The following is a 21316-nucleotide window of genomic DNA, read 5'->3' as shown; positions in this document are numbered from 1 at the left end:
GGAGATGCAACGGTAGGATGTCTTTGCAGCTACTAAGACGTACACTTATATCTAACTTATTGTAACTTTAATTTAACAGAAATAGCATTTCCTCATGAGACCACCTCATATTAAAACAAGGATACATTAGAGAAGTGTGTGTTTTACCTTTTGCATGATTCCCTTCTCGTAGTAGTAGCGCAGAGAGCGACTCAGCTTGTCGTAGTTCATGGCTGGGCGGTTTTTCTGCATGCCCCACAGCCTGGCAACCTGGGGGGGGGGCATAGTGACGTTAATTTATACAACAGCGGTTATTGGGTTTCTTTTGTGGGGAATAAGATTGTAGTGCAAAAAAAAAAAGAGCTGAATCTGTTTGTTTCCCAAATCATAAATCAGACAGTTGTGTGCATTTCCCTTCTGTGACCACCAGGGGTCCTGAGACGAAGACAAAGTATTTTCCGCCGTTTAACTCGACAGTGTCAACATGCCAAGACCAGGGCGAGTCCCCACATGTGGATTCACTTCCTTTTTATGTAGCCCATTACCACTTGAATGCAACCAGAGTGTTCACAGTGAACTAAAAAAATTTAAAAAAAAGAGTCATGGCTGGTTGTCAGACGCAGCCAATGAAGGAACCCCACATTGAACTCAGCTGACGAGGTTCCTCTAGTGCTGATATCACCTCACAGCAGTAAATGAGTGGAAGAAAGTAACTCCTGACTCGGGCGGGGGGGGGGGGACCGGTCGTCTCCCACAGCGGCCGTCCAGCCGTTTGATCTCTTAAGTGTGCTCTCAGCTCCCTAATTGCTCCTGTAAAACTCTTAACCCATTCATTTTTAATGGGACAGAGAGCAGATAATGGACAGCGCATTACGGCCCTGTCCCTGCGAGGCCCCACCCAGATGCAGGCCGCGCTGATTTGTCAGAATTGGACCTTAAACGTTGCGAAAGGTGCGGCGAGAGGCACGCGATCCTGTGATAGCGATCGCCCTTCATTCATCAATCCGGCAATTAATGTGTTGAATAATGAATGGAGAAGAATTCACCTCTAAAAGCCCTGCTAACAGGAATTCAACATCGTGATCTCTATCAACACCTCTCCTGTATTCGTAGTGACGTCAAAACAAAAACATCTAAAAAAGGTGCTATTAACCCGCTTTTATGTCGTCTAAAATGAACAAAAGGTGTTTTGTTTTGGGGTTGGAGACAAACCTCCTCGGGCTCGATGAGCTTGAACTCCATCCCGCGGCCGGTCCAGGCGATGAAGTGGGCGTTGCCCGGGTCGTCCAGCAGGGCCACCAGGAACTGCCAGAGCTGCAGAGAGCCCCGGCGCTGGTAAGGCGTGCCCTCGCGGAAAACACCACCGCCCTCCTGCTTCACCTCACCTGGGGGGGGGGTCAAAGAGGTCAAAACGTTACAAAATGAGCCGTTACAAAAAAGTCTTTTTTTTGTCTCTTTTGCACCGAGCAAAGTTGTCGTGACACGTTTGGCATCGTTAAGCCTCGATCATCAGTTAAGGGCCCAAAATGCTTCTTGTTTCTCATGAACAAACGAGGCAGCTGGAAGAAGTCTCCGGATTGTATTAGGCCGTCTAATCTTGATGTTCCGTGTTTGCATACTGACGTGATCCAAATCAAATGCTTATTAACTACAGCTTATCGAGTTGAGGAAATGGGGGGGGGGGGGATGTGTGAAAGAGAACAAAAAATTGAAGGTTAAAAACCAAAGAATAGAAATGTCTAAAGCCAGTAGAAGAGCACTTTACTTGTAATGAAAATAAACAAATAGATGCCAACAGTGGGTTGAACAACACGAAGGTAAACGGACCCTGGTCAGTCGCTGCTTGTTTACTGGTCACTGGATACGTCGCACAAAAGTGACGCAACACGAGAAGATCATCTAAGTTACTGCTCCTCAATCAAGTCGCACACTTCACTGCTTCAACCAATGCCGACACCCTCAGGCTGTCCACGCAATGCGCTTCGGGTGTCAATCACCCACAACGCCACGGGAAACGACCCCCTCCCCCGGGAAACCAAAGCCCTCCGACCCCTCGAGTACACGAAGGGCCTCTCGCACGTGGAGCTTCTCTCCCCGGTACCTGCCATCCAACAACACCTCAGCCAGTGGGTTGGGGCGGGGGTGTGTGTGTGTGTGTGTGTGTGTGTGTGTGTGTGTGTGCGTGCGGGGGGGGGGGGGCAGCTGGCTCACCTTCAAACTTCTCTGGAACCACACGGGAGTCGTTTTCAAACAGATAACCTGGGAGACAAAAGGGGAGACGTTGTGTTATGGTACGGTACGGATCGGGTCGGTACCCTTTTATTTGTGTCTCCACTGAGAAAAGTACCAAAGATCCGCACCGTACCACTTTTTGGGTACCCTTCCGTTGAGGTACCTGGCACAGTTGTTTGGTACTAAAGGGTGGAGCTAGACTCACTGCAGAGCGTTGATTGGTTGAAAGAGTGTCGTCATTTGCGCGTGCCGCAAAGGGAAAGAAAACACACGACAACACACGAAGGAACACCGTCGCAACGATGTCGCCGCGCAGCATTTACTTTAACAGCCACATATCGAGAAGCAAGAACAGGGTCGGCTGTATGTCTCCATTGTTGTTTGCGGTTAGCTTTCAGTGTTCGCGCGATCGAATGACGTCAATCTACTTTCCGTCCAATACCGCGCCTATTAAGTAAGGGCACTGTTGACCAAATCATGGTTAACAGACCCCGACCCGTACCGTACCGTACTGCTCGGTGGAAATGCGCCATTAGAGCTCGAGGGGCCTCGAACCCTCCGCGCGACGGGGTCGGTGCCAGAGATTCAAGGGTCTTTTTTTCACGCACGAACAACGTGGAGCCGATAAGGGGGTACTCGGCTTCTCCCAAAGTTAGAGCCAGAGCGCTTCAGCACTCATTTGGTGAAAAAGAATCTGAATGAGACCAAATGGTTCAACAATGGGAATAAGAATAAAGAAAGGGGGGAGTTGTTTGAGGTAGCGCTGAGGCCACAGCCTCTGCCAATGGAAACACAGACACTCCACCGGTGAGCCAATAGAAACACAGAGAAGATAAAGCACCGCGGGGCAGAACCTGCAATTATAATACTGACATCTACTGAAAAACAACAGTGGCAGAGGCCTCGGAGAAGGGGGGGTCAAATGTGAAATGTTGCGTCACCTTCGTTGCTGTGCTGCGGGTTCGGGTAGCCCTCGCTGTGCTGGTACATGGAGGGACATCCAGGCACATCTGGAACGGGACACAAAGGTTTTGTTCATTTAATCCGTTTTAAATGGATCCACTTGAAGCCCAATCGGAGCTTGAGATGGTAAACGTGTATCAAAAATAATGTTTTGTGTGGTCACCTTTGAGCAAGGACAAATTCTGCACCTTCCCCCGACCAGAGCTTCACCTGGCGACTATTGACTGACTGACTCAAAGGTGCATTCACCAAAATAGATTTGATCTTCCCTTCTCAGAAACCTTTAAACTACTCTCCCTGCAAGTCAGAACTTGCATTTGCATTATGAGCCAAGTTCTTTTTCAAGACTTTAGTGGTTCACATCCTGCTCCGCTCACCTTTTGTATCCGTCTGGGAAAAATGAAAAAAAAGGTGTAACAAATTCTTCTGTATACCTTTGTCCCTTTTTGGGGCCCATCTGTCAACTGCATGAATGAAACGAGAGAGAAAAAAAAACTAAATGAAAAAAGGCGGCGCCCGTCGCCTGCGGCTCTGGCCGTGAGTCACTCTCAGGGAATGCGGCTGCAGCGCTATGACCGTGATAAGGGGGGGGGGGGGGGTCAAACCCAGCACTCCACCATCCTGTAAACAATCCGACCCACTCGGTGGTGGTGGTGGTGTATTTGGGTGCGAGAGCAGCCCCGTTAGTTGTGCGCTAATTGGCGGGACCACTTTGTGTCTTTCACGCGACACAAAAGCAGCAATTAAGCGAAAGAATCCCAATTTGTGTTGTGCAACGAGTCCGGAGCCTCGGAAACGGGACACAGGACTCGTGGCGTTGTCTCTGCACGCCGATTATGTCAATCCACTTCTTTTGTGCGCTCAAGTACAGTTTGCCCATTGCATGCCAATGACCTGAGGTCATGGGGCGGGTTGTTTTTTTTTAAATATTAAATGAACAAAATGACATTAGAAATTGGCAGGAAATAATCCACAATCATTTCTATGAACCAATTGGGTGTTTTGTTGCATTCAGAAGCAAACTTCTCAATTAACTGCCTGAATTAAACAAGAGGGTCTTTATCCACACTGCTAATTCGATTTACATAACTTCATTTGAATGCTGACTATTCCCCCTTCTAAAAACTACAAATAAGCACCTTAAACATTGGCCCTTCTTCTTGCAGCATTCAGCGCTCTGGTAGTTCTGCCCCTCTCGGTTATCTCATTAATGACTGTGTTGCCGCGTTGTTACAAAACACGAGATAAACTCTGATCTTTTCACGTGTGATCGGCCTCCGCTGTCGCTCAGGCTCTTATCTCAATCACTTCTGAGGAAACTGCACCTAATTTAACTTTCTCCTCCACCCAGCAGTCATCCACAGAACAACATCCTGCTGCGCTTTTCCCTCTCTTTTTCCCCAAGGCTGAGCGATTCCCTGTCAGCGCCGTCCGGTCCCACTATCAGAAAGGTGCAGGTTTTACATTTTTTTTTAAAACACCAGAGAAAAGAATTCTGTTTTTTTTTTTAATCATGCATGCTGCAAGGCAGCCACACGTGCACGTGCACGATCGCTTTTAGGTCGCATGGCAGCTTGGATGCAGGTGAACGAGTTACATTTACCCCCCCCCTCCACCCTCCCCCCTGCCGCCTTGTAGTTTGAGATTCAGAGAGGCGAGAAGAGGCTTCCTGTGCGACTCCGACTCCGCCCCTGCACCCCCACTCCCTCCCCCCCCCCCCCCGCACCCACTCCGCAGCCTCCCCTCACCCCGCTCTCCCAAAGCCCGGCCCGTTGGAGGTTCCGGTTACTGCGGCCGCGCTCATTTTTCCATTAGGAGTTCATCTGCCTGCAGAAAAAGGAAGCCGCCGGTGCAACCTGAGACCCCCCAGCGCTCCACCAGGGACTCTAGTCTTTCCAGTGCCCTCCATTTTCTCAATGAAATTCCTCAGACTATCTCTCTCTCTCTCAGAGGGAGGTGGGGGGAGGGGGGAAGGGGGGGGGGGTAAGGAAGAAGGGAGGAGTGTAGCTGCAGGAGAGAAAAATATTTTTCTTTTCCTTTGCAGAGTGTCAGGGTTGAAGGGAGGAGGTTTGGAGGAGGGGGGGGGGGGGGGGAGGATACAGTGAAGAAGTTTGTTTGCCTTTTGGACATTTTGTTCTGCACTTTGCACACAGACAGCTTGTGATCATCTCAAAGCCCTCCTTATGAAGCATTATTAGGATCCCAGCTTTGGTGCACAGGTACACGCGTTGTTGTATTGTCGTGTTCACAAACACATCAAACGTATGCGGCCATTTTGTTCGGTCTCTACAACCCAAAACACACAGTGAGGAACCTTCAGAATAGGATGCGTTACTAATTCAATAAACATTTGCCTCTAAATGGCAGAATATGCAGCGTTCGGTCATTCTATGTTATTATTAAAGTGAAAAGTACTGATATTTCATGGACTCAATCCGATCAGTACATTAGAAACATATATGTACATAGTTTGTGCATTAAAACTCCTGCAATGACATCATCACTCACCAGGTTCGTAGGTGTAGTCTGTGGGCTCCTGCTTCACCATCATGTGGGCTGGTGGGAACCTGTGCGGGTGGGGATGGGGGTGCGGGTGGGGGTGGGGTCCGTGCCCGTGTCCCGGTCCGCTCCTGTGCCCAGGCCCCGCCATGTGGGCCGCCCGCTCGTACAACGGGTCCAGGTATTCCTGCTTAAAGCTCTGCTGCAGGTAGGGCATGCAGGGGTCAGAGTGCTGCCGATGATAACCTCCTCCTCCTCCTCCTCCTCCTCCTCCTCCGCCACCCCCGCCCCCCGGACCTCCACCAGCTCCGCCGCCGCCATGACCCGCTGGGGCAGATGGCATGCGTTGAAAGGCCTGGCCTGGTGGCGGGAACTGGGGACACATGGGGTCTCCTGAGGGGCCCTGGTACCTGGAGCTGAGAAATAACACAGCAGCTCATCTCAGGATGGGTTTTAACGATGTATTACATAAAACAATGTATGTATAATACAAGCATATTAAGAACATGTTATGCCTGATATTTCCCATCACTTTTAACTAAATGGCGCCTGCTGCCCTGCGTGCTGCTTCACCTGGCGTTGATGGGGTAACTGTTGCTGGGCAACGGCTGGGAGGTGGCAGCGGGGTTCATGTAGCCGGCGTCGGGCCGTCCGGCCGTGGCAGGTTTTGGGGAGTAATGCTGCTGCTGCTGCTGCTGCATGGGAGACATGGGGGTCCCAGGGCAGGAGCTCCTGGCTCCTCCTGCGGCCCTTTTCTGCTCATAGGCACTGGAAGACACGACGACGCCGGTGAGTTCACGCATTAAAGGCACGTGGGACGGCGGGGTCGCGCGTGACAGTCATCATGCGTAGAGACAATTAATCGGCGTTTTGCATTAGGGGCCCAAAATTAAATTAACTGACAAATCGTTTTCCCCTTGCTTATTTGGAAAAAGAAATTGAAGAAAGGATGACAAAAAAAACTGCAGGATAGAAACATCACTGGAGCACTGCAAACATTTTGGAGACCAAACGGTTCCATCGACATGCACTTCTTCACCTGGCATAAAGGCACTGCTCCCCACCCGGGTAGCTGAAGCTCTGCTTGTGGCTACAGGACTGGCTGGGGTCGGAGCCCGGGCTCTGCGGCTCCTTCTTGATGGTGACTGGAGGGCTGTGAAAGGCCACCGCTACAAGAGACAACAAAAGGAGAGGACAGACATAACGGTTGGAACGCACACAAACAGGGCGTCGCGTGCTCTCTCCCCATTGGGCCCCGCCCCCGATACTACGCCCGCTGAGCTCCAACACAAAAGAAAACACCTCCGTTTGCACACAAATCTCTTTTACGTGCCAGCGCAAAATGCTTAAGTGACTGTTTGACTGCAAAACACACACACGCACAAACGCGCACGCACACAAACAAACGCACACAGCATTCCAGCAGTCCTTTGGAAACACAAAGTGTCCTCGCCCACTTTTCTTCCAGACACAACAGCAGCCAAAACCTCCTCGGTCAAAGTCGAGCGGCAAAAAAAAAAGGTAAACAAGAGAGAGACGTGCGTGTGGAGCGATGAAGTCAAAGGTCACACCTCGGCTGGAGCGGCACATGCGCCGATGGAGGCGCTGCATTCTTGCCTGTTGGTATCCAGATGTTTTTTTAGCCACATCCCCTCGTGAGCTTTGTTTTTTGGCCTCGGAGCTGAGACGCCATCAAGGACGACGCCACGTTTGTCCTCAAAAAAGGACCAAAACATTGGACAACATTTCTGCAAACCCCCCCCCCCCCCCCCCTCTCAAAAGACATCCGTTCCAATCCCCAGCACACGGAGCTGTCCATCAAGCTGAACTGCTGCAGGGGACCTTTTGCCTTGATGGCCACAGAAACCACCCAAAGTGGAGCTTCAAACTGTGCAGAGGGCTCGTGTTTATTATGTGAGGGGAGGTTTTCACCCGGGAGAACTGCACAGGATGTTTTTCTGGTCCCGACAGGGTAAACAGCAGCAGCTGTGCACTTCCAGCTGGGGGGGGGGGGGGGGGCTGTATTTATGTGCGTGCTGCGCGCGCGCATGCTTATTTGTGTGTGTGTGACTGACGGAGCAGGCCACACTGAAAGCTCAGCGCTCAGGTAATTACACACCGACGTCCATTCACAAAAACAAAAAAAAAGGGTTTGGCCGCCTGAGGAAGGCCGGAGAGAAACTGGTTCACTGAGACAAGAGATAAAGTGAAGAAGGATCATCGTGGTGAATGAAGACAAACTGCCATGAGGATCATTTCCCCTCAAACCTCCAAATGCATGAAGTTGGGTGGAATTAATTAACATAAAAAAAGATTAAACTATGAAAATGAATGAATAGAAAAGGTAAAAACGCAGTAGTAGAATGACAGCAGTTCAAGTAGAAAGATCCTTCTCACCCTTCAGATGTTTATTTCACCCTTCCGTTCTCATCCGGCCTCCGCCTCGGAGGAACGGACACGGCGATAAAAAAAACGGAGAGTGCAACAGTCATCCGTCATCACGTCACCGCGGGCCTGTGCTCGCTCTCCCGTGGCAGGCGGGCAGGTGAGGAAGTGTCGGCTTTAGCGGCGGATCAACGGGATTAAAAGGAGCTTTTACCCAGATTTCCCAGACAGACGCGACGGGATTCCAGCCTTCCTTTAAGTCTCCGACGGAGCGTCTGCCGCTACGCAGAGGGTGGCACATGACTGGCGCTCTAATAATACTAGTGTGTTTGTCTATTGACACTGCCTGCCTGCCCCCCCCCCCCCCCCCCCCCCCCCGCCTCCCTCCCTTTCTCTTCCATGGTCATGAACTGCAAACACTCCTCGGAGGGGGAACACTCACGGTGCAGCCGAGTGGAGCCACTAATGCGATTGGCAGGAAAATATTTCCCTTGATGTGGCTCTCGGGTTTATGAGGATGTTCCATTTCAAAAAGAATGGAGTGTGTGTGTGTGTGTGTGTCTGTTAATTCATTAATCTGGTAAACGAGCTTTGGGGCCGCGTGTCGTGTTTGTTGTGCGCTGCGTCGCTTGCAAAAGGAACTAAAAATTGAACATTTTAAAACTGAACATTTTAGACAACGCGAGTCAACCGAAATGCAAGAGGCTCTTTGGGTACAGCTTCGGGGGCTTCGGGGGCTTCGGGGGCTTCGGGGGCAGAGCTACAGCACGAACCACGTCCACCTGAACTCTGGTCTCCACCAAACTTCTAACCAACCCTTTGCAGCTGATCTCAAGTTTCCCAAATGATGTCAAATTTGCTGCAGAAGTTTATACGGTGGAGGGAGAGTTATGTTCTTCAGTTCCCCCCGTCGCTTCCTGCTTTCATTTGGGGGGGGGGGGGGGGGGGGGGCAATGAGACCATCTTTACTGCTCGGTGAAGTGTTACATCACCCTTTCACAGCCATCCTCATACTTCACGGTTCGTGAACTTAAGAACGGAGTCAGCCCATGAATTCAAGAACAGGGTCGAGGAACCTGGAAGCTGTTTGGAAGCGGAACGACAGATACTGTACACAACAGCCGGCGCCTTTTAAAACAGACACTTGTGAGATAACACAGATTGGACACTGAGGAACACGCCTGTATCCGAGCACTCGACCCCATCTTCTGTCTCCTGGAGCTTTGGGCCGATTCCCAGCCAGCGGAGAAGGTCAAAGGCCTCTCCTTCCCTAGAACATTCGCTCTCTTCTTATCTCCTCCCGCCTTAAACTGTGGTATGCTTTGCCATCTCCCATTCCCTCCCCCGTTAAGAGCGCTGGGCATGGAGATGACCCCCCCCCCCCAGCTGAAAGCAGGGTGGAGATGGACTTTAACATATGTAAATGTTGGTTCTTAGAGGGGGAGGATGCAGGGTGAAAGGTGATGGTCATGGTTGAGTGCTTTAGGAAGTAGAGGGATCATTACATGGGGGGTGGGGGGGGGGGTCCCATTCAACAGACACTCACCACAAACACATCGCAGGGATGCCCCCCCCCACACACACACACACACTCCTCTACATAATGGGCCCCTCAGCTGAGCCATACGGAGGCAGTGTGAACACGTCAGGAAACACTCTGGGATTCCGATGGGATTTGTAGAAAACACAAATGGTGCGGACAGAGCGATCCACTACAACAACTCGTGAAGGGGGGGAGGGATGGGGGGGGGGGGCGGAGGTTGGTTTGCACGCAGATGGTGCCGCCATCGGATGAAAACATTAAAGCATTTGATTGGTATACTTTCAGAATGTTGACACATTTGGGACTGAACTCTCAAGCACGGAAACCCGAAACACTTTAAAAATCACTTGGGAGGCGGCCGTTTGACGAGACCTCGCCGTTTGACGAGACCTCGCCGTGAACTCCCACATCTGAGTGGACTTCCATCCATTAAAAGGGACTCGTGGAGGGAAATCCAATCCACGAAGACAGCGGCGGATCTGGAGAGTCTTACATTGGATGTTTATATGTGCGCACGTGGCCAAGTCTTAAGCCTCTGGAAGTCTGCAGGCCACGACAGGCCTCGCTCGCAGTAACTCACTGGAAACAAGCCCCCCCCCGGTGTCAAACAGGGTGACTGGATTCTGTATTAAACCCGAAAAAAAAAAAAAACATGGGACGCGTGACGTAAATACTCTCCTAAATGGGTCCAATCACACAAACACAAGCTGTACTCTCACAGGGACCCTAGCAGGGGGGAGGGGGGGGAGGGGGGAGAGGGGGGGAGACGCAGAGCAGGGCCTCGACACGCTCGCACACTGAAGGCCTTTCCACAGGCCACACCTGGTTCCACTGGCCCTGCCAATTGATCCCTTATGTGGCCATCGGATCAATGAGGACAAGGAGGCCGATTATGCTACAATGGTTTAAAAAAAAAAAAAGGAAGTTATTGTTTCACACATGGCCTGTAAATTGCTTCAGTTGCCGATGGCTGCATTGTGGGGGGGGGGGTGAAGAGGGGAAGAGCCAAAGCAGCAGTGTCATTTGTATTCGACAGTCAAAACATCAGTTAGCTGGGCTTACGTGTACTTTCCAAGTTTAGGTTTAATTACAGGGTTTTGTTTTTGATGGACAGTAAACGCTTGAATTAAAAGCTGATAATGCGTCAGATTTCCTGAGCTTCACCCAGAGAGCGCGACACATTATTAACGTTACTTCACAGGGACAGGAACAAGGATTTCAGTCTACTTTCAACTGATGACTTTAGCTCAAAATCAGTGACACATGTTACAAAGAAATAAAGTAATGGATCTAACAGTGAGTTATATATATATATATATTATATATATATATATTAGGGCCGGGACTCGATTAAAAATATTATGGAACGGTTGTGGATTCCAGCCTGAGAATCTATGAGAATTGAGGTTGGATTCAAAAGCATCAACAGGTGTGTGGTGGAACAGTGCAGGGAGATAGCAGGAAGGCTGAAGTGTGGAGGATCCTCAGTTCAAACCTGCTCTCTCAGAAGGAGGGTTTGGTTGCAGTCAGGGCTTCAAACTGTAAACTTTGAAACAGTTTTGAGGTTTCGTAAACAATCCCAAGGTCTAATATGGAAAACGGACACAATGAGGCATGTGCTTGAATAGCACAAGGGAACAACTGAAGGGCTGCAGGCTCCAACCTGGTGTCTGAAGTTGTGGGTTCATGCCCCTTCATGCAGACATCACTTCTGCTTTGAAAGAGTTTTGAGGTTTGAGTAGCAGTCTCAAGGTTAAATACGAGAAACAGAAATTTAATTTGTCCATGGTGAGGTAGTGCAGCACAAGAGCTGAGGAGCTACTGTCCTTACCCTGTAGGTTGTGGGTTCAAGCCCAGTCTTGGGTTTGAGCCTTTGGCTTTACTTCAGGTTTGAGTAGCAATCTCAAGGTTAAATACAACAAACAAAGGGTTGGTTAGTGTGTGGTGAAGTAGCACAGCGGAAGAGCTAATGACATAAGCCCCTGCACTGCATTTCAAGGTTGTGGGTTCAAGCCCACTCTTGGTTTTGAGCCTTTGGCTTTACTTCAGGTTTGAGTAGCAATCTCAAGGTTAAATACAACAAACAAAGGGTTGGTTAGTGTGTGGTGAAGTAGCACAGCGGAAGAGCTTCTGCCGCAAGCCTGCACTGCATTTCAAGGTTGTGGGTTCAAGCCCACTCTTGGGTTTGAGCCTTTGGCTTTACTTCAGGTTTGAGTAGCAATCTCAAGGTTAAATACAACAAACAAAGGGTTGGTTAGTGTGTGGTGAAGTAGCACAGCGGAAGAGCTGCTTCCACAAGCCTGCACTGCATTTCAAGGTTGTGGGTTCAAGCCCAGTCTTGGGTTTGAGCCTTTGGCTTTACTTCAGGTTTGAGTAGCAATCTCAAGGTTAAATACAACAAACAAAGGGTTGGTTAGTGTGTGGTGAAGTAGCACAGCGGAAGAGCTTCTGCCGCAAGCCTGCACTGCATTTCAAGGTTGTGGGTTCAAGCCCACTCTTGGGTTTGAGCCTTTGGCTTTACTTCAGGTTTGAGTAGCAATCTCAAGGTTAAATACAACAAACAAAGGGTTGGTTAGTGTGTGGTGAAGTAGCACAGCGGAAGAGCTGCTTCCACAAGCCTGCACTGCATTTCAAGGTTGTGGGTTCAAGCCCAGTCTTGGGTTTGAGCCTTTGGCTTTACTTCAGGTTTGAGTAGCAATCTCAAGGTTAAATACAACAAACAAAGAGTTGGTTAGTGTGTGGTGAAGTAGCACAGCGGAAGAGCTGCTGACATAAGCCCCTGCACTGCATTTCAAGGTTGTGGGTTCAAGCCCACTCTTGGTTTTGAGCCTTTGGCTTTACTTCAGGTTTGAGTAGCAATCTCAAGGTTAAATACAACAAACAAAGGGTTGGTTAGTGTGTGGTGAAGTAGCACAGCGGAAGAGCTTCTGCCGCAAGCCTGCACTGCATTTCAAGGTTGTGGGTTCAAGCCCACTCTTGGGTTTGAGCCTTTGGCTTTACTTCAGGTTTGAGTAGCAATCTCAAGGTTAAATACAACAAACAAAGGGTTGGTTAGTGTGTGGTGAAGTAGCACAGCGGAAGAGCTGCTTCCACAAGCCTGCACTGCATTTCAAGGTTGTGGGTTCAAGCCCAGTCTTGGGTTTGAGCCTTTGGCTTTACTTCAGGTTTGAGTAGCAATCTCAAGGTTAAATACAACAAACAAAGAGTTGGTTAGTGTGTGGTGAAGTAGCACAGCGGAAGAGCTGCTGACATAAGCCCCTGCACTGCATTTCAAGGTTGTGGGTTCAAGCCCACTCTTGGTTTTGAGCCTTTGGCTTTACTTCAGGTTTGAGTAGCAATCTCAAGGTTAAATACAACAAACAAAGGGTTGGTCAGTGTGTGGTGAAGTAGCACAGTGGAAGAGCTGCTGACATAAGCCCCTGCACTGCACTTGAAGGTTGATGGTTCAAGCCCAGATGAGGAAAAAGCATTTAAAAAGATTTTTGAGGTTTAACTCACATGCTCAAGGTTAAATAGGAGAATCAAAGTTGCCAAAATGTGACCAGGACTGGTAGTGTAGGGGTGCAAGCTAGAGCCCAGAAGCCTCTGTGTGCACCGCCAGTGGGTTCAAATCCCGCTCGTGCCAAGTCTTGAGCACACTGCCGCGGAGGTAGTAGTGGGGGCATTGTCCCCACGGTTGTTTCGGAGAAGTGAACCCTAGGGGTTATGCAGAAACACACGGCGCGTTCACTTGAGTTATGATGGCATTGTCAAGAATGATGAAGAATCTTTTGCTACTGAATTGAATTTGATGTTAATTGCTTTGCTTTAGCCTTTTAGCACATATTAGCCATGCTACATAGCAGAGGTGGGAACAAGTCACTGTTATGCAAGTCACAAGCAAGTCTCAAGTCATTGCCCTCGAGTCCCGAGTCAAGTCGAGTCAAAGACGAAGCAAGTCCCAAGTCGAGTCACAAGTCAAAGCCAACAAGTCTCAAGTCGAGTCACAAGTCGTACCATTTTAGTTTCGAGTCATTTCGAGTCCTTTTATTATAGTGGGGACGGGGAACCCTGGGTGATGGTGCGCTGCCTCACAGACCTAGACTACGAAGGGAAGGGTAATGGTGGATCGACTGTGACTGTGTTATAGTACTGTAACGCTCACCCCAATGCTGCAGCGTAAATAAGGAGGCGATGACTGGCTTGCAACTCCGCTGCATTTATTTATATAAAACAACTCAACTTCGGTCACTGTTGGCCGTCACCACGCCTAACGAACACTTCCGCATACACGGCCCCCCAAAACTCGGGTTGTCTCGCGTAACTACAGCTGGTAACAGAGCATAACGTGAACACATGCAACATCTGCATAACTGATTAACTAATAACTTTAACTCAGCTCATTACACTACTTTAAAACGGACGTTGACATAATGTTGGCGAGGATTTCCATCGGAGTCCGAATCCGGGTTTTGACGGGAGAGAAGGCCGGATGAGTAAGTAAAGATGAGCAGATGTGTCTCATTCAGTGGTCACACTGACATGAAACTTATTACAGCCTCTGAGGGCATTTTTCAAGACAATCCCATGTTTGTCTACTTCAGGGCATCCTGTGGACAACCTTAAACTGACAGTCTGGCACAGGGTGTAGATTTGTTTACCCTTTTTAGTGCATCCACCCTCCAATTCTGTTACATTCAAATTCAACTCACTTGTGCCTTTACCAATGCAGGAAGGATGAATAGCATGGTTGATCCTCCAAGATGCACCAATCCGTCTCTGGGGCAATATCCCATTATGATTTTTTATAAATGTCAGTTACCCAAAACTAAAAAAGGATTTAGGAAGAGCCACCATGTCCCTTGAGGGTTGAACCCAGATAAGGTTTTAAGTACAGAAATTTAGTGACAGGGACGTGTAGGTTGCTCCATCTAAGATCATTCCAGTCATGTCATCGGAAAAAAAAATATTCTGGAAAAAGTCAAAATATGTAGGGTCAAAAGATTTCACAGAAAAGTTTATTTTTAAATAGGTAAAACATTATAAAAAATATATGTAAGATCAATATATATAATATAATATATATATATATATTATTAGGGCCGGGACTCGATTAAAAATATTAATCTAATTAGAGGCGTTGTAATTAATTAATCAAAATTAATCGCATTTTAATTGCATAATTATTTGACCTGAGAACAGTGAGAAGTAATTTTTTTCACATGGATTTTTATTTTTGTTCAACCAATTCCAAGTGTAGAAATAGCATATTTAGAAATATAGTACTTTCAGAAATTCAGGTAGCCTATAGGTAAGTAGACCTTCTGTAAACTATGTTTTTTTAAGTAGACCAATACTTTCAAGTACATTCCGAACATTGGTTATTTTTTCAGACGTGGACTTAGTTACCCTGGTCCTTAAACCAGTCATCTGGTGCAGTGTGGGTTGGATGTGGGTCCTTGTACGTCCACGCTAGCTGATAATTGTTTTGCGTTGAGGTGATACTTGAGGCTCGATGTGAATTCCTTGTTGCACAGCTTGCACACAACCACGCTCTTATCGACGCTTCCATCCGTGTGTTTATTATAATAAGATTTCCCATTCACGAGGCCAACCGACACGGTCTCGTCAGCTTCTTCGTTCATGTTCACTGTGGTTTGTTGTTGTCTGAAGTCACGAACGCTAGTTGGTGCTCCAGTATAATCGGTCCTCTGAAACTCATCCAGTGAGAAACGTTCCGCGGTGCAAAAAATGCGTTAAAAACGTTTAATGTGTTATTTTTTGTGTATTTAATTCATCTTAATTCACATTGTAATTAATTGATCGTAATTAACGCGCTAAAGTCCCGGCCCTAACTCCAAAAATATATTCTTCCACTGATCTTAAATTGAGTAATAATGAGAATGGCCAAGAACTTTTGTTTCAAACATTAATCCAGAATAATAATCATCTTTTTCATTGATCATTTCCACAGAAAACCACTTTTGGTATGTTGCCTCTAGGTGGGACTTTACCCCCCCCAGACTCGTATGACCATTGGCCTTTAATCATTTCCAAACTGTCTGCTGGGCACCATTTTAAATGCACCTACATCTGAATCAAACCCGAACTTCATTAAACCCAAGTGGGCAGCTTAAATTAACTCGTCAATGGCTGGATATCTTCAGTTGAATATAAAAAATACCACAGTGCTATAGAATTAAATTAGTATATGCTGACACCTTAAATCTAGCAATACAGCAGATGGTTACAGTAACTTATGTACAAATGTTGCTGTTTTTCTTCCAAGACCAAAAAGAACCACATCAATTTGAAAGAAACGAGGAAGTATATGTTTCATAAGGTAAGACAAATGCCAGATTCGGGTGGTTCTCTGTTTCTGATGTGTGTATGAACGTGTTTTGGCTTTGTGGGTTACAGTTCATTGGAAGAACTCAGACAGAGACAGAACAGAGAGTGGGGGGGGGGGGGGGGTGAAGAGAGGAAGCCAGTACAATATGAACCAGACTTTATGACTGCAGAGTGTATCCAGTCATTCCACCGATGCAGGGAAACACGTTCTGGACATGTGTGTGCGCTTCTTCGGTCACGGCAAAATCAGGAACACACACACACACACACACACACACACACACACACACACACACACACACACACACACACACACACACACACACACACACACACACACACACACACACACACAGTGGGAAAGTCAGTGGCACGATACATTTTTCTGCAAACATCGAGGTTTCACTTCCCTTCGGTCAACTGGGAATCGATTGCATTATCTATCTGAAGTGATGGGGATGTTCTGGTTATAAAAATAGTGCCATCAGCCTTTTTCTTCCCCCCCCCTCCCCCCAAAAGAACCGCTGTACCTTGAGCTTTGTGTCTACTCAATGATCTAGATAGCATTGGGTCAGCCACGGACAAAGAATACTATTTAAACCCCTGTTATACAATTATTCAGCATTAGCAAAGGCAGGAAAATAGAAATGTCCATAAATACGTTTTACACAACCGTAATATTGTTAAAGACAAACAATGATAATAATAAACTATGTTTCCGTTGTGTTGGTATTTTAAAATCGGTAAACGTTCTGACATCTCACGTTATCCCTGTTGCCCTCTTCCCTTTCAAATTGTGCCGCGTTGGCTTTTTTTTTTAATAAATGGCCATTGACCAGTCATAAATCTCCCTGCTGCATCGCCGTTTAGTGGATCCGGCACAATTCATCCCGTCCCGGGACATGTGAGGCGAGAGAGGCAGCCCGTCACAAGCGAGGGGGGGAATGTAATTCATCTGGCTCAATATTGACTCCTCTCTCTCTCAATCCCTCAGCCCCCAATATAGCTGTCCCCTCTTAATGTGGCGATCGATCCACCCCCCCACCCCCATGCTGTTACTGAAATGATACAATGAGCTCGCACAGCCCCCACCAGGGTATCGTGGACGTGAATCAGGTGTGTGTGTGTGTGTGTGTGTGTGTGTGTGCGCGCGCGCAGTGTTTTATTTGTTTATTCCTTCTTTGTGGCAATGAATGAGTGGAAGTGTGTTTCCAGCAGGCGTTTCAAGGCGCAATCCGTCTTATCAGGAGGAGATATAACACACACACACACACACACACACACACACACACACACACACACACACACACACACACACACACACACAAACACACACACACACACACACACACACACACACACATTGAAATTATCGGCACAGAGCTCCCCCCCTCCCTCCTCCCACATCACCCTCCTTTCACCTTCCCTCCCTTTTTTTTGGATCACGGATCTCTCCTGTCATTCTTGACGGCCCGTTTGACCCGCTCGCCCCCCCTCGGCCCCCCTCCTTCCCCTCTCTGCCTTCATGCTGATTTATCTGGGCTTTATCTCTATCAAGTCATCGATGACCCCCCTCCTCCTCCTCCTCCTCCTCCTCCTCCTCCTCCTCTCTGGGATCAGCGAGGGATCGATGGCGCCCTGTGCTGCCTCTCAGCTCGCTCTACACACCTAGCGGCCTGTGTCAGCAGGTCCCCATCAGGTTCCCCTCCTCCTCTCACATGCAGTGTGTGTGTGTGTGTGTGTGTGTGTGTGTGTGTGTGTGTGTGTGTGTGTGTGTGTGTGCGCGTGTGTGTGTGTGTGTGTGTGCGTTGGATTGTCGAGCATCCGAAAGTGGAAAACTAGGAGATCGGAATAGGCCAAAAAAACAACAACTCTTAAAAATATATATATATATATCATTTCCATTATGGACTTCAAAGTGTTCCAATACAACAACAGCCGTCTAGAGCAAGGTGGACAAACCGTCGCCATAGAAACCAGAGGGACACAATCGTCCACATGGGGATAAGAGGACACGCATTCAGACGCCCCGCCGCCCTTGCCGATGTTGTCAATTAAAAGTTAAAACACAACAAAAGGTCTAAATCTGCAGAGGGAACCGGCAGCAGAACTAAAGCCCGTTTTCAAAAAGCACAACAATCCGATTGATGCATCGTTCTAATAAAACGCCGTGTCTGCACTGCACCACTGGTTTGAACCCCTGACTGAGCCTCCATTTTGAACTCTGACTGACTGACTGAAACAGACAGTTTGGCAAACAACTTTTTCTGGCTATCAGCCCTTTTTTTTCCCGCAATTGCTTCATTTTTCCACCTTTCAGACATTTAAAGGACGACCACGTCCAACGTGTCCGTACTTCACCTCCCTGTCGTCTTATCAACACCTGCGGCAAGTTCAACTTGGTTTTTAGGGCCTCGCCCCAGACTCTTTTGCAGCATCTGCGGCCGTCTTTGGTCTCTGGAAGAGAAAACACCTCCAGCTGCAGAGGGCAGGACCGACCCCCCCCCGAAAAAAGAAGAAAAAAAACCCCAAACCAACGCAGGGACACACACACACACACCGCTCTCCTGTAATAAAAACACACAGTGCCATCCATTCACAAAGCTATGCCGCTGACACTGGGGCTGTAACCCCCCCCCCCCCCCCCCCCCTGCCCCCCCCCGCCGACGGAGCTGCTCTGAATCAACACGCAGAAGAGCTTTTACTTCCCCACTGAAGCTGTTAAACACACATTTCTCTGCAGGCCTGGCCTCTACAAACTCTTTATTTTATTGGATTGGATCGACTAAAGATGACCAAATACTGTTGTGAACTCGCAGTGGGTTTTTGGGGCTGTGGTTTTTAGGGTTTCCTAAAAAAATTTAAAAAAGCAAAAAAAAGACAAAAGAAGCTCTGTAAAAATGTGCCAAATCGCCACTAAACCAAAGAGGAAAAGTTACATTCTCTTCGAAAAACTTCAGATCTTGAAAAACATTTTGCAGTGAGATGAAGGTTGAAAAAGAGGCCGCCGCCTCTCTTTAGGTGCTGGTGCCCCCCCCCCCGACCCTCCCCCACCATGTCATGAATGAAGGTTCACTCCCCTCAACTCAATCTGCTGCCTCAGCCAGTCTCTCACAACCAACCCATTCATAAAACTGCCGGACTGAAGTTTGTGTGTGTGTGTGTCTGTACCAGGACAACTGTGTGTTTATGTGTGCACACGGGGGAAGTGGACGAGAGGCTGTCAGAAGAAATGGTCTCTTCACGTAAAGAGAAATCAACCATTTTAAGCAAAACTAAAAACATCCCAACAAAACACGGAGTCCTCGTCTCCATGGAAAGACAAAGAGACAAAGAGACAGAGAGAGAGAGAGAGAGAGAGAGAGAGAGAGAGAGAGAGACAGAGAGAGAGAGAGAGAGAGAGAGAGAGAGAGAGAGAGAGAGAGAGAGAGAGAGAGAGAGACCAAGACGAAGAACAGAGAGACAGACACAGACGTATCCATTGGGACACCTGGCTGTTTGGTGCACTTTGTTGCATAGCAGCTGTATTTTGGAAAGTGGAGAACACAGAGCTGCATGTTTCCCTTCCTGGGAGGCAGGGAGTTGGGAGGGGGAGGGGGGGGGGGGGGGGGGGGGCTCGACTCACCCATCGGCCCACGCTCTGAAGCGGGGCCTGATTGGGCCGGGTTCCGATCCCAGAAAAACAGCCCAAAACAAGCGGAGGGCTGTGAATTCATGACAAAGCGGAACAGAGAGGTTCTCCCTCTTTGTCTTTGTCTTAACACAAAAACACTACACGTTATTTGATTTTACTGCCGTAAACTGATGGTTTTTGTCTGGTTTTATGTGATAGTGAACTAAAGATATTTGTGAAGATTATATTTAAATATAATTCTCTGCATTGTATTTTATAACAAACGAGTACACACACGGGGGGGGAGTGAGATACGATATCAAAAGAGAAGAGGAACACTTTTTTTTCCCCTCTCAATTCAGCTCAAAGTGCCTTTCTGAAAAGCACTGTAAACGTTTTCTATCACCATATATATATATATATATAATTACTGCAAGGCACCAAACTAAACAATCGTCCCACACAGCTCCAAAATCGCTGGATTAGTTCACATCTTGGAACACTCAATGTGTGTGTGTGTGTGTGTGTGTGTGTGTGTGTGTGTGTGTGTGTGTGTGTGTGTGTGTGTGTGTGTGGAGAGAAAGAAAAAAAGCGGTCGTCCAGATTTTCGAATTCAACTTAGTTTGTACAGACACAGGAAGGGAGGGAGGGGTTTGGAGTATCCACTTGGAGAGAAGGGGAAAGGCGGGGGGGGGGGGGGTCTGTAGTACTGTAGGGCTTTTTTTTTTATGAATGAAGACCGAAGGAGAGAGCAGCAGACGAGTGCAAGAGAGCAGGGAGGGGAGGGGGGAGGGGGGGTAATGGAGAGGCACACTTCCTCTTAGGCACACAGGGAGGAGAATGTATGAATGGGTCACATCTCTCGAGTGTAAACAGCGTATTTGGACAAAGAGGAACGGCCTCAAAAAACCCACCGTTCAAACTATTCTAACCAAGCGCTCGCACCATTCATTTCACGGACACCTGTGTGTGTTTTCACCCCCCCCCCCCCCCCCAACACTGGGCGGGAACAGACAAAGGAATCCCCTCCGACAGCCCAGCGTCAGGGCGACGGATAACCCCCCCCCCCCCCCAAAAAAAGGTGCTGTCAATTCCAAAACCTGAATAATCCCCACCTCGTCTAGATGAGCAGAGACAGAAAAGAGTGACTCGAGGCTGCAGTGTGAGCGCTTCAACTCGATGGGGAAACTATGGCTCAATTATCTATATACACACACACACACACACACACGTCAGCAAGTACATAAAAGTCACATGTTTGCATAACCTTCCCTCAGACAGAGCACGCTTGTTAGCAGTGAACTGAGAGGGAATGAGCCAGATGAGATAGATTTAACAGATGTGCAGGTATTGCACAATCCCTCCTCCGCCCCCCCCCCCCCCCTGGACCCACTCCCCAATCTAGCATTCCTACATGTTGCTGTGTTTTTGTCTCTCTTTTCTCTGCCCCCCCCCCCACTCAGTCTAAACACCGCACCCTTGCAGGTAACAACCTGACTCGGTAAACAACAATGTTTAATGATACCTGGGCGCCGTTTTCAATGGAAGCAACAATTATATTCCACTCACCTGGGAATTTTTTGTATCTGCGTCTGAGTTTCCAACAACAGGTGAGTCACCTGCTTTTTTTCTCTTTTCTTAAAGCACACCAGACTGAGAATTCCTTTTAGCCTACTACGACTACTTTATATTACTTTTAATAAACCAGGAGCACAATTTAGAACAAACACAAAGAGAGAAGTGACTGACACCTGAATGGAGGCTCGCGGGGG

General features: G+C 48.2%; 1 protein-coding gene across 3 annotated transcripts in view; it reads right to left on the bottom strand.

Annotated features, from left to right (window-relative positions):
- The window catches only part of etv4 (ETS variant transcription factor 4), a 28690-nt gene that overhangs the window by 500 nt on the left and 6874 nt on the right, over positions 1–21316 (bottom strand). The window contains exons 1-8 of one of the 3 annotated variants that reach the window (XM_037463775.2): positions 8273–8365; positions 6713–6842; positions 6247–6441; positions 5683–6089; positions 3153–3221; positions 2191–2238; positions 1192–1364; positions 148–249 (exon numbers count right to left, since the gene is read on the bottom strand). In XM_037463775.2, coding sequence (XP_037319672.2) covers positions 148–249; positions 1192–1364; positions 2191–2238; positions 3153–3221; positions 5683–6089; positions 6247–6383 — 936 coding nt within the window. In that variant the 5' untranslated portion in view covers positions 6384–6441; positions 6713–6842; positions 8273–8365. The other 2 variants (XM_037463774.2, XM_037463772.2) reach the window with 2 other exon arrangements.

This window comes from Pungitius pungitius, chromosome 21 (genome assembly GCF_949316345.1).
Source record: "Pungitius pungitius chromosome 21, fPunPun2.1, whole genome shotgun sequence".
NCBI lineage: Eukaryota > Metazoa > Chordata > Actinopteri > Perciformes > Gasterosteidae > Pungitius > Pungitius pungitius.
Note: the sequence above shows the minus strand (reverse complement) of the source record. Positions and strands in the feature narration are given on the sequence as shown.